General features: G+C 46.0%; 1 protein-coding gene across 10 annotated transcripts in view; it reads right to left on the reverse strand.

Moving 5' to 3' along the window:
• GPHN (gephyrin) overlaps positions 1–12,455 on the reverse strand; it is a 602,360-nt gene that overhangs the window by 192,731 nt on the left and 397,174 nt on the right. The window contains exon 1 of one of the 10 annotated variants that reach the window (XM_045012258.1): positions 1,049–1,615. The exons of the other annotated variants lie outside the window; for them this stretch is intronic. Within the exon in view, the coding sequence (XP_044868193.1) occupies positions 1,049–1,081 (33 nt within the window). The 5' untranslated portion in view covers positions 1,082–1,615. Of the gene's footprint in view, positions 1–1,048; positions 1,616–12,455 lie in introns of those variants that run through there. 10 annotated transcript variants of the gene reach the window in all.

A 12,455-nucleotide genomic window follows, 5' to 3' on the forward strand; every position in this document is an offset into this window, starting at 1 on the left:
AATCCACAACAGTTTATAGAATGAACAATCATTAGCCAAACCACAGAACACATATCACAAATATAATGTTTAAACAGAGATTAAAAACATAAACAATGTTTATTGTACCCCTATAGTGACTCTAGACTCAAACTGTCCCCATTTTGTTCCTTTCATACCTAGAGAAAGATTCTTCAAATCCTTATTCACACCATTAGGGGTTTCTATAATCATGCTTTCACATTACTTTTTATTCTTGGACTTTTCCTATGGGCTGGTAGAATGACAGACTATCATTAATGTCATCATATTTTTTTATAACTCAGGATAATTTTACAGTGACCATATAAAATCTTTCCTCTAAACCTCCCATTGTCCTATGTTTTTCTAAAAGATTGTAAGACGTTTCCATCCCATGATTGGAGAAATTGAAAAACTGCAGAGACCCTGTAACTGTACTCCTTGTACCTATAATACCAGTCATAAATGTGATGCATTGCAACAACACATATACAAACAATACCTATGTATTTAGGAATATTTTAATAAAATTAAAACTATCTAGTTGTCTCAGATCCACAGGACTGGTGCTTTGGCCCAAGCTTTGGAACAGTCTCGAGGAGGAACCCTTTCAGCGTTCCAGGCCCTCACTTGTCCTCCAGGCTCAGACACATGGCTTCACTGCCTCCTTAGACTGGACCTCCTGGGCTTCAGCACTCCTGCTTTACACCGTAAGCTCTGTTCAGCAAGTCCATCTGAGATAGACTCCTGGTACAGACTTGTACGCTCTTCGGGGATTAATGCACCTCAGCAAGCATTTGCAGTGACACTCAAAGTGTTTGTCAAAACAGTACAGTTTCTTAGTCAACTGGAACATAGCATAGTAAGTCTTTAGGTTAGCACAGAGAACTGAAGGTTAAAGCATAGACCATTCTGGTTAGCCCAGCAAAGCTGTATAGAACCCCATTATTCAAGCTGTGTGTGTGTCTGCGGCCTGGACTACACTAAGTTATGCAACTTCAGCTACATGAACAACGTAGTTGAAGTCGATGTACTTAGATCTACTTACCGTGCGGTAAGTCGATGGCTGACACTGTCCCATCGACTCTGTCTGTGCCTCTTGCCCTAGTGGACTACTGGAGTCGACAGGAGAATGCTTGGCTGTCAATTTATTGCGTCTAGACTAGACACGATAAATCGACCCTCACTGGATCGATCGCTGCCTGTTGATGTAGACGAGCCCTGAGGCTTGGTCTACACTACTTACTTACTTCAGTATAACTACATTGCTCAAGAGTGTGAAAAATTCACATTCCTGAGTGATGTAGTAATACTGACCTTAACTGCCCTTGTAGACAGTGCTATGTCAGCAGAAGAGCTTCTCCTGCTGACACAGCTACTGCCTCTCACGGTGGTGGAGTTATTAAGCTGATGGGAGAGCTCTCTCCTGTCAGCTTAGAGCATCTTCACCAGATGCACTACAGTGGCACAGCTGCACCAATGCAGCTGTGCTGATACAAATCTGTAGTATAGACCTGTCCTTGGTCTGAGCTCCTTGGTCAGACTCCACGTGAGAACCCTGACTCTTTCCAGCAGCTAACTCTTATTGCCTGCCTCACACCTCCTAGCCCTTTGTTTTCAAGCTGGGGAATGTTGCTCAACTTCCTTGCTGAGAAATGGGGAAATCTATATTCCTCTGGATCAATGGTTGCTAGGTGTCAGTGTTCTGATATTGTCTTCTCAAGTGTTCCATTGATATGGGGACTAAGGGCCAGACGGCTAGATGACATCCATACCCATGTCTCTTAGGCTCTGGCCTGGTCTACACTAGGACTTTAATTCGAATTTAGCAGCGTTAATTCGAACTAACCGCTCAACCGTCCACACCAGGAAGCCATTTAATTCGAACTAGAGGGCTCTTTAGTTCGAATTCGGTACTCCACCCCGACAGGTGGAGTAACGCTAAATTCGACATGGCTAGCTCAAATTAGGCTAGGTGTGGATGCAAATCGAACTTAGTAGCTCCGGGAGCTATCCCACAGTGCACCACTCTGTTGACGCTCTGGACAGCAGTCCGAGCTTCGATGCTCTGAGCAGCCACACAGGAAACGACCCGGGAAAATTTGAATTCCTTTTCCTTTCTGGACAGTTAGAATCTCATTTCGTGGTTGGACATCGGGGCGAGCTCAGCAGCACCGGCAGCGATGCAGAGCTCTCCAGCAGAGGAGTTCATGTAATCTCTGAATAGAAAGAGGGACCCGGCTTAGACTGACCGGGAACTCTTGGATCTGATCGGTGTGTGGGGCGAGGAGTCTGTGCTTTCGGAGCTGCGCTCCAACAAACGGAATGCAAAGACCTACGAGAAGGTCTCCAAAGCCATGATCCAGACAGAGGATACAGCCGTCATGCAACGCATCGCCGCGTGAAAACCAAGGACCCCAGACAAGGCTACCAAAAAATCAAAGCGGCAAACGGACGCTACGGAGCCTGCCACCACTGCCCCACCAGTGACCATGGACTCTGATGATGGGACAGTGTCGACGGACAGTTCCTCGACGATGTTCACGGACGGGGAAGATGAGGAAGTGTTTGTGGAGGACGAGGCAGGCGAGAGCGCTTACAACGCTGGTTTCCCCGACAGCCAGGATCTATTCATCACCGTCACGGAGATCCCCTACCAACCCTCCCCGGCCATGAACCCGGATCCTGAATCAGGGGAAGGAGCAGTCGGTAAGTGCTTTAACCATGTTAACTTTTATTCTTAATATAACAGGAATCTGAAGTGTGTGAGAAGGAGGTCTCTCTATATATGGTGATAGATCAGAAATCCTCCTGGGAGATCTCCACGAAGCTCTACTTCCGTTAATCGATAAGCATCAGCAGGAGGTTCCTGGGGAGAGCTGCCTTATTGGGTGCTCCGTGATAGCACCCTTTTCCGCGCGAGGCTTTCATGCGGTATTCAGGGAGCATTGCCTCCCCGACCACGGCTGCATCGGTCCGTGGTTCGTGATAGATTTCACGCAGCATGCGCTCTCTATCTCCTTCAGTGCACGTCCTCACGGTGATCTCGCTAGGAGACTCATGCATCTAATTAGGGGAATTACTGTAATCTTACGCCTGGTCCAAAGTATTTTTAAAAAATCTCCGGACAGACGGCATAGCAGAGACTCAGCACGCTGCTGCGAGACGAGCGTAACGGAAAGCCAAAGAATCAAATGGACGCTCATGGAGGGAGGGGTGACTGAGGACGCAAGGTATCCCACAGTTCCTGCTGTCTCCGAAAATGATTTGCATTCTTGGCTGAGCTCCAAATGCTTCTAGGGACAAAAACAGTGTCCGCGGTGGGTCAGGGCATAGCTCGGCAATTTATGCACCCCCCCACCCACCCCCAGAAGTGAAAGGGAAAACAATCCTCTCTTGACTCTTTTACATGTCACCGTATCTTTACTGAATGCTGCAGATAGACGCGATGGTGCAGCACTCAACACCAACATCCTTGCTCCCCCCACGCTATGGATGGCTGATGGTACAAAAAGATGGGTATCCGTCCTCAACATCAGCCTATTGGCACATGGGGCAGTGCAAAAGGACTGGTAACCATGCCGACTACTATCTGTCAGGTTCCCCAGTGTCAGGTGAACCTAATTTTTCCTGGTAGATGGTACAATATGGCTGGTAACCATCGTCATCATAGCAACAGGGGGCTGAGCTTCATCAGCCCCCACCCTTCATGTGTAAAGAAAAGATTCAATTGCCCCTGGAGTAGCAGCAGGATGCTGAGCTCCTCTCCTCCACACTCCTTAATGTCCTATGTGGACTATCATAGCAACTGGAGGCTGCCATCCACTCATTTCTCACTAACAAGTCACTGTGTCTTATTCCTGCATTCTTTATTACTTCATCACACAGGTTGGGGGACAATGCTATGGTAGCCCAGGAAGGCTGGGGAAGAATGGAATGAACAGGTGGGGTTGTTGCAGGAGCACCCCCTGTGAATAGCATACAGCTCATAATCTATGCAGGATCTGACACAGAGCAGCTGTGCTCTCTGGTTCTCTGATACAGTTGTTCTCTAGTACACTTGCCCATATTCTAGGCAGGACTGATTCTATTTTTAGATACCAAAAAGGAGGGATTGACTCAGGGAGTCATTCCCAATTTTGGCTTTTGCGCCCCTGGCTGCTCGGCCAGGGGCACTTATGACAGCACCAAATGGTGCAGTGCAAAAGGACAGGTAACCATGCCCATCTTATTACCATCTTATTACCAATTTATGGTATGGTAGATGGTACAATATGGCTGGTAACCATCTCTGCTGTCATGCAAAAGCAAAAGCATGCTGCTGTGTAGCGCTGCTGGACCGCCTCTGTCAGCGGCATCTAGTACACATACGGTGACATACACAAAAGGCAAAACAGTGTCCATGGTTGCCACGCTATGGCGTATGCCAGGGCAATTCTGGGAAAACGGGCTTGAAATGATTGTCTGCCGTTGCTTTCCCGGAGGAAGGAATGACTGGCGACATTTACCCAGAATCCACCGCGAAAATTATTCGTGCCCCAGCAGGCACAGGGGTCTCAACCCAGAATTCACAGAGACAGCCTAGACTCAGTTAATTGTTCGCAAAAATGTATCTTTGAAAGGAATTCACTCCCTGTTTCCCATCTCACAGCTTCCACTGTCTCCAGACCTGCCACAGCATCCCCCTCGCAGAGGCTGGCAAAGATTAGGCGGAGAAAGAAAAAGACAAGGGACAAGATGTTCGATGAAAGTATGGGCTGCTACCTAGCCGAGGCGGACCAGCAGAGCCAGTGGAGGGAGACCGTCTCTCTGTACCAGCGCTCACACAGCGAACGGGAGGAGAGGTGGCGTGAGGAAGACAAGCAGGCGACTCAAACAATGTTTGCACTAGTGAGGGAGCAAACGGACACGCTCAGGCGCCTTGTGGATGTTCTGCAGGACCGCAGGAGGACAGAGCCCCCCTGCAGTGTATCTGCAACCGCCCTCCCCCGCCACAAAGTCCCATACCCCCCTCACCCAAAATAACTAGAAGGAGGGGTGCCAGAGGCCGTGTAAACTGTCACTGCACCCCAGCAGAGTGCTCAAGTACCAAAAAGCTCTCATACCCTACATTTGCAGAAGTCGTTCCCTTCCGGACTCACACAAGTCCCAATCCCAGTTCCATCCCCTAAGTGTCTACTTAAGTAATAAAAATACTTTGCTGTTAATTACTGTTTCCGTCATGTTTTTTCAAAGAAGACTGTGTTTGAATGGGGGGCGTGGGGAAGGGGGTTGTTAATTGCATAGGACAGTCACCTTTCCCAGGGTACAGACACGGGGGCAGGATCAGCAGCGGGTCACACACACAGTGCAGTCAGTAGGCACCATGGTCGGTATGGGAGGTGGTTTCCAGGTTCTGTGTGGGCGGGGGGGGATGTGACTTTGTAGCGGGGGAGGGCGGTTACAGATCTTATACAGCGGTCCTTGTCCTGGACCGCTGAGTCACGCAGCAAAGGAATCTGTATCCGTACTCCTCCGCCACAAGGTCACATATCCCCCCGCACACAGAATTCGAAAAAGAGGGATGGCAGGCTCCGTTGAAAGAAGCATTCCGGCACTGCGGACCACTCTAGGAGCAGGAGCCTGTCATTCGTTGAGTTTAGAGGCGGTCTTTACATCACCGCACACCCTACCCAGCACAGTCTGCCTCCCAGTTTCAACCCTTTAACGCAAAGTCATGAATAAAGAAACCTTTCTTCAGTAACAATGGGACATGTATTTTATGTTTACACGTGTGTTGGAAGTGGGGGAAACAGGGTGAACGGGGTATGTAACCGAAGAGGAGAGTCAACAGTCAGTGGGTAAAGAAACAGGGGCAGGTTCAGCTTCTCTGTAAAGAAACTGAACAGTCACAGGTCACGCTGCTCGCTGGTATTTGAAGAGTTCCTTGTCGCTGTCCCAGGCGCCTGTATAGGGCTTCATGAGCAAGTGCATTAGCGGGCAGGCTGGGTCCCCGAGGATGACTTTAGGAATCTGCTCATCCACAACAGTTATTTCGTGGTCCGGGAAGAAACTACCTTCCTGCAGGCGTCTGAGCAGCCCACAGTTCCTGAAAACACACGCATCATGAACCTTGTCCGGCCACCCGACGTTGATGTTTTCAAAACGTCCCCTATGATCCCCCAGTTCTTGCAGCACCATTGAAAAGTAGCCCAATTTCTCATCAGCTGACTGTGAAAGAGGTGGACGATAAAGTGCGTGGAGGAGAAAACAGCGATGATCGCAGCAGGCTCCATGCTTGCAGTGCTGTGGCGTCCGCGCTGTCACTGACCAGAAAAGTGCACGAACAGATTGCCCGCTGGCGCTTTCAAGGAGGGAGGGAGGGAGGTTGTGATTGACGGTTCAATGACGACACTTACCCAAAACCACCCTCGACACATTTCTCCCCCCAGCAGGCATTGGGGGCTCTACCCAGCATTCCAATGGGCAGCGGGGACTGCGGGAACTGTGGGATAGCTTCCCACAGTGCACCGCTTCCAAAGTCGACGCTGGCCCCGTGAATGTGGACTCAGAAATTCGAATTAGTGTATTTAGTATGGATACACAAATTCGACTTCATAAGGTCGAATCCACAAATTCGAACTAAGTTGATTCGAAATAGTCTTGTAGTGTAGACAAGGCCTCTGTCTACACTACAAAATTAAATCAACTTAAGTTACATTGATGTACAGCCACTACAGTAATTAAACTGCTGCTACATGTCCACACTCCTTGTGGCGTTGGTGTGCATCCACAGTAGCAGCACTTGCATTGATGCAGAGAGCAATGCATCGTGGGTAGTTTCCCACTGTGCACCTTGCCACCATCTAGCACGGGGTGGTTTGTGAATGGTTTCCAATGCCTCATGGGTGCAAACGAGTTGCATACTCAGCACCCAACGTTCCAAGGTGATGAGGAACCACAAAGGGCTGAAGTAGGAGAGTCAGTCTGAAAACAAAAGGGGGCAAGATCCGGTATGGGAACTGATATAACACTCTTGGGTGCCCCTTCAAAAGTTCTGCTTGGGGCCTCCCAGGTATCTGTGTGGACCTAGTAGTGGGGATGATGAAGAAGATGGCGGCTGCCTGTGATTATAACTCCAGCTTTGTTTCTTAAACAGGTTTTGGCACAGTGGTGGAGCTGAGAAGTAGACCTGTTATTGAGGTCTGAAGTACTTCCTCAAAGGTACCGGGGCATAGAGGCCCAGGGACTTGAGAGTGGCCCTAGAATCCTTCAGGCCATGGAATTTTGTGTCCATCTGTTCTGAGAAGAGAGATGTTCCCTCAAATGGAAGGCTCTGAATGGACTGCTGAACCTCTGGTGGTAGGCCCGAAGATTGGAGCCAAGAGCACCTTCGCATAATTACTGCCAATGCCATGGTTCTAGCAGCTGTGTCAGCTGCATCCAGGGCAGACTGGAAGGAGGCCCTGGCTATAGTCTGTCCTACCTTCACCTGAGAGGAGAATTCCTTTCTGGACTTCTGAGAGCAGCGAGTCCTTGAATATAGACACAAGGTCTCAGATGTTATAGTCATACTGCTCATGCGAGGCCTTCTAGTTGGAGATGTGGAGCTGTAATCCACCAGTAGAATAAATTTTTCTGCCAAATAGGTCCAGCTTCTTTGAGTCCATCACCTTCGGGGTCACACCCTGCAGCCCTTGCCTGTCTCTTTTGTGTGTTGCTGCGACCACAAGGAACCCGGGAGGGCGATGGGAATAAAGGTATTCATACCCCTTGTTGAGGACAAAGTACTTTTTCTCTGTTCTTTTTGAAGTAGTGGGGGGCAAGGAGGACAGAATCTGCCATAGGGATCTAACTGGACCCATAATAGCCTGGTTGAGGGGTAGGGCCACCTTTGAGAGGGCTGCTCCGGCCAAGATGTCAATCAGGCTGTGAGAGGATTTTTTAAGCACCTCCACTTCCAGCTGTAGGTTAGACACCATCCTTTTCAGTAGCTCCTGGTGAGCTCCAAAGTCATCCTGAGGCGCCGAGCCACTCAACTCCAGCACAGCTTTGTCTAGGAAGGGGGAGGAAGCCTGAACCAGCAGGGGAGCTTCCTCCTTTTCTTCTGCCCCAACCATAACATGTAGCCCCAAATCCTGAGTATCAGTACCATGTTTGGTACTGGAGTCCGGGTTGGGTGCCAGACAGTGCAGTGGAGGGGCCCTTCTCTTGGACCCCACTGAGTATGAACAGCTGGAAGATGTCCCAGTACTGGGGGAAAACCCCATGGATTCCAAAAAGGCCATTGGACCTGCACAGGCCACTGCCCACTGGACCAAGCACTTGGAGGGGCACCTCCACCGGGATCCAACGGAACATAGGCCAGGTACTGGTATCGGCCCCTTGGCTGGGTGCATAGCTCCACCTCCAACTCTGATGACAAGTTGGCTTGCGGGGATCATGGGTGGAGGTACCCCTTGCTTCCACCGACCGATGCCGAGGGTCTGGGGAACGGTGCCAGAGCAGGGAAGCCTTTGCCGACATCAGCAGAGTCTGTTTCCTTCTGGTCAGTACCAGATGACCCCATGCTGGTTAGGAGCTTGGGGCACCATGCCCCCCTTCTGCTTGATATCCTCGCCAGTGCCGGATCTTGCTCCGCAGGGGTCAGCGGTACCAAGACTGCCATCAGGTTCCTGGCTGCAGCGAATGCCTCTGGGGCGGACAGCACCATGAAGCCGCTTGTGCTACGATATCCCCTCAGTGTCAAGTGGTTGGTCCTGCACCAGACTCAACAGCACCTGTGAGCATGGAAGAGTTGATGGTGCTGCTTGCAGGGTGGAGGTAGAGGAGTGGCCTTATGCAAGTCACACACCGCTGCACTCCCCGTGTTTGTCCTTTCTCAGATCTGGGGAACATCCTCTCTTGGACTGTAGCTTTTTGTGTTTCTTCCTCAACACTAATAAAGGGGAACAGTGCTGAGAGACGTACCGCCAGAGGAGCACTCCGCACTCATGGAGAGGTATTTGGTGCCAAGTCTGACTAGCTTGGCTCCAACGCCAGTGTGAGTGCGGCTTCCATCAGGATGGACCTTGGTCTAGCTTCCCTGTCCTTCTTCATACGAGGCTTGAACTGGCAGTAGACCTGGCAACGCTCTCGTACGTGAGCTTCCACCAGACACTTCAGACAGCTGGAATGTGGGTTGCTCACCGGCATTGGCTTGCCACAGGAGGTACAGGGTTTGAAGCAGCATATAGGGGAACCCGAGGCACACATGGGATTCATAAAAATATTACAGAAAATTCCCACTTTGTCACACTAGTACTTTGTGTAATTTGAAAAGAATGGGTGGGTGTGGGTATGTATTTGATTGGCAGTGTGATGGGGTGGCCACAGAGGAGAGCAGCCATGTGGCAGGATGGCCATAGGAGCAGGGTAGGGAGGGAAGAAGACAACACTGCATTTGTTATATTTGGTGCTCATTTTCCAAGTTTTCTTTGTAAACAGAAATGCAAAAGCAAATCTTTTTAAAATGAAATCTCCAAATCTGAAGCATCCATTCAACAACAAATAGTTGCCAGGAAAAATGATTATAATAAATATTGCCAGGAAATAAAAAATGATCACATTAACAAAATAAAAAGTAGCCTATCCTTTTAGATGATGCTAGACTCTACACATGAATCAATTTGCCAGAAAGATTAAAAAAGTCTCAAATGGTGCATTTGAATTACAATTCAAGCTAATTAACAGGTTTACTTCTAAATTCTTTGAAAATTAATTCTGTACTCAACGTAAATGCTTTAAGTTAGGTGAGAATACAGATACACTACATTAAACATATATACTAAAAATAATCTTTAAACTCTTGCTACTGTTTCTCCAAAAGTACTATTTTTTGAAAAACAGCCTTGGAAATACCAAAGCACACAACTCTCTTTATTTAAATACACTCTAAACCTCAAAAAGTGAAACAGGATATAAGTGGTGGACAAGGACAGGAAGTTGTAAGCTGACCAAAAATGAAAAGCAGTGAATCTTTGAGGAAGTACACAAAGAATTAACAACACATTAGAAAAGTAAACAGGCTGTTTTGGGGAAAACAAAGCAAGCAAACAACCAAACAAAACCCTGTTTGGTTTAAGTATTGACAAATAGGTTCCAAAAGAGAGTTCTAAATCCCACACTATTTGTAGTATTCAGAACTTTGACTGGCAAACATTAAAAACACTAGAGGGCAGAATCTCTGCTAGTGTAAATTGTCATAGGCCCAATGACATCAGTGGGCCTATGACAATTTACACCGAGTGTGTACCTCAGGGTGATCTGTCCTTCTGTAGCTGATACAATGGTTTAAGTTAAGAAATAAGCTGAAATTAGGTTTTGGGCCTAAGTTAGCCTAAGTGTAGAAGAGTATGGGAAATTGAATTTGCTAGTGTGAGACAGTTAAAGATAAGTTGGACACAGAATATAATAGGAAAGTAAGAGTTAGCAAGGACATGACCCAGGGTTATTTTGCTCATTACGTTTAAGCTATAACTAAGCAAGGCTTTAATGAGTTTTTTTGAGAATTGTGAATGTTTATTAAAATGCTATCTATACTGATAGTATGGGAAGGACTTTGGTGCAGATGTTAATTGAAATAATGTGTAATGTAAAGAGCCAATAAGAAGGTGGTCAAAGTACAATTATAGGAAAGATCAGTTTAATGTTAATTAATATTATAATAGCTTATAAAAGGAGTAGTTTTGCTAAATTGTCAGTGAGCTCCAATTAATATAAAAAAGTTACCATTAGGTTCTAAGATTATAAGTATTTGGTGTCAGTGGACTGATCATCCATCAATACAATATTTAATCTTTGGGCACAGGTGTAATTGTTGTACAGTGTAAGTAGCAATTGCATGACTGTTTGCTTAACTAATCATTTTTTTAATAGTTTGGTTGTATCATTCGAAGTGTCACTGCATGGTCCTCTACTAAATACATTTTCTGCAACCAGCCTAGTGGCTCGAACCTGAATACTAAGATGGATTTTATTGCATCCTTATCTTTAACAACTTAACGCTAACTGAGAACATTTCAACATAAAGGTTATAAAAGATTATATCTCTTTCTTTTGTTGAGGCCATATTAAATAAAGGAATGGGGCAGGCAAAAAGTAGGAGAAATCTCCCACAAATCTTAATTGTGAGGCACACTGTAAAAAAGTTTTCTGAACAGTACATCCCAGCACCACTTATATCTTTCCTTTTGCTCCCAGACCTTATACACCATCACTGCAGAGAAGAGTGCTCTCTAAAGCCAAGTGGAATATTCAGTGTGCCTACCATTACTTAGAGTGTTCACAACCACAGCACAGAAATACTGAGTAAAGTACAGCTTCTTGTGGGTACAAGCGTTTGTTTCTTCCCCCACTATATTGCTAAGGCAAACATACAGTTGCCAATTTTGGTTGGACATATTCCTGGGGGTTTCATCACATGACATAATCTTTTATTTCTGAAAACTCCTGAACAATCCTGGAGGTTTGGCAACCCTGGTACAATAGAGTTTACCAAACAAATTGCTCCTCTTAAAAGATGACTAGAGCCATTTTATTGCACTAACAGTTTAATCTCTTTTAAAAAATATCTTTTGAAATATGACACTTCTTTTCATTTATCTACTGAAAAGTAACAATCAGTATAGTCGGAAAAGTGAATATAAAATACCATGGGAGGTCTGCTATTTATTTTCTCTTCATGATTTATTCTCCTTCCATGATAAATATGCAGAGTTTAAAAGTAAAAAAATGATTCTGTCTAATTGTCAGGGATGTAAAATAAATAACAGGATCTAAAAATCCAGCTGGGTACTTTTTCTGTCTCATATCATTACCAGTAATAAAGATTCTGCATTTGGAATTTAGCTGCTCATTCTGTTGACAGTGAGACTTAAATTTACAGCTCTTTATATTGGTGTCCTGGTCAGAGCTAAGTACATTGTCAGTGCTTAAATAATTTATTAACTAAACCCAAGGTGAATTTATTAAAATAGACTCCAGGGTCCTCTCCTGTAGCTGTGCAACAGAGCTAAGAGGAATAAACACTTCCTTGCACAAGAAGTTGGCAGTTGTGAATCATAAAATATGAAGAAAACATATACAGAATAAGAATGAATGATTTTTACACATTTACTTTTTTGACCATGATGGCATTTTAACTTCTCCCGTTATTAGGGAAATTGCAGTCTTGCATGTTTTCCAGATCTGAATGTTAACAACCACACACCCTCTTTTTACCTTCCAGTGATATTTAGTAAGGTTATTTTAATGAAATTAAAAGGGAAGTAACAGTTCATAAGACAAAGTAAATCCTCATTTGATATCTCTGTAACAAACTCATTCAATTCGGTTCTTCAGGTTCCTACATCCCAGAAGTATATCCTCTCTATCATGGGTCTTAATAACCTTTGCTGAAATCTAAGAGATCTTGACTTCTTAAACTACATTAATTG

The sequence above is a fragment of the Mauremys mutica genome, chromosome 4, assembly GCF_020497125.1.
Source record: "Mauremys mutica isolate MM-2020 ecotype Southern chromosome 4, ASM2049712v1, whole genome shotgun sequence".
In the NCBI taxonomy this organism is placed as follows: Eukaryota; Metazoa; Chordata; order Testudines; family Geoemydidae; genus Mauremys; species Mauremys mutica.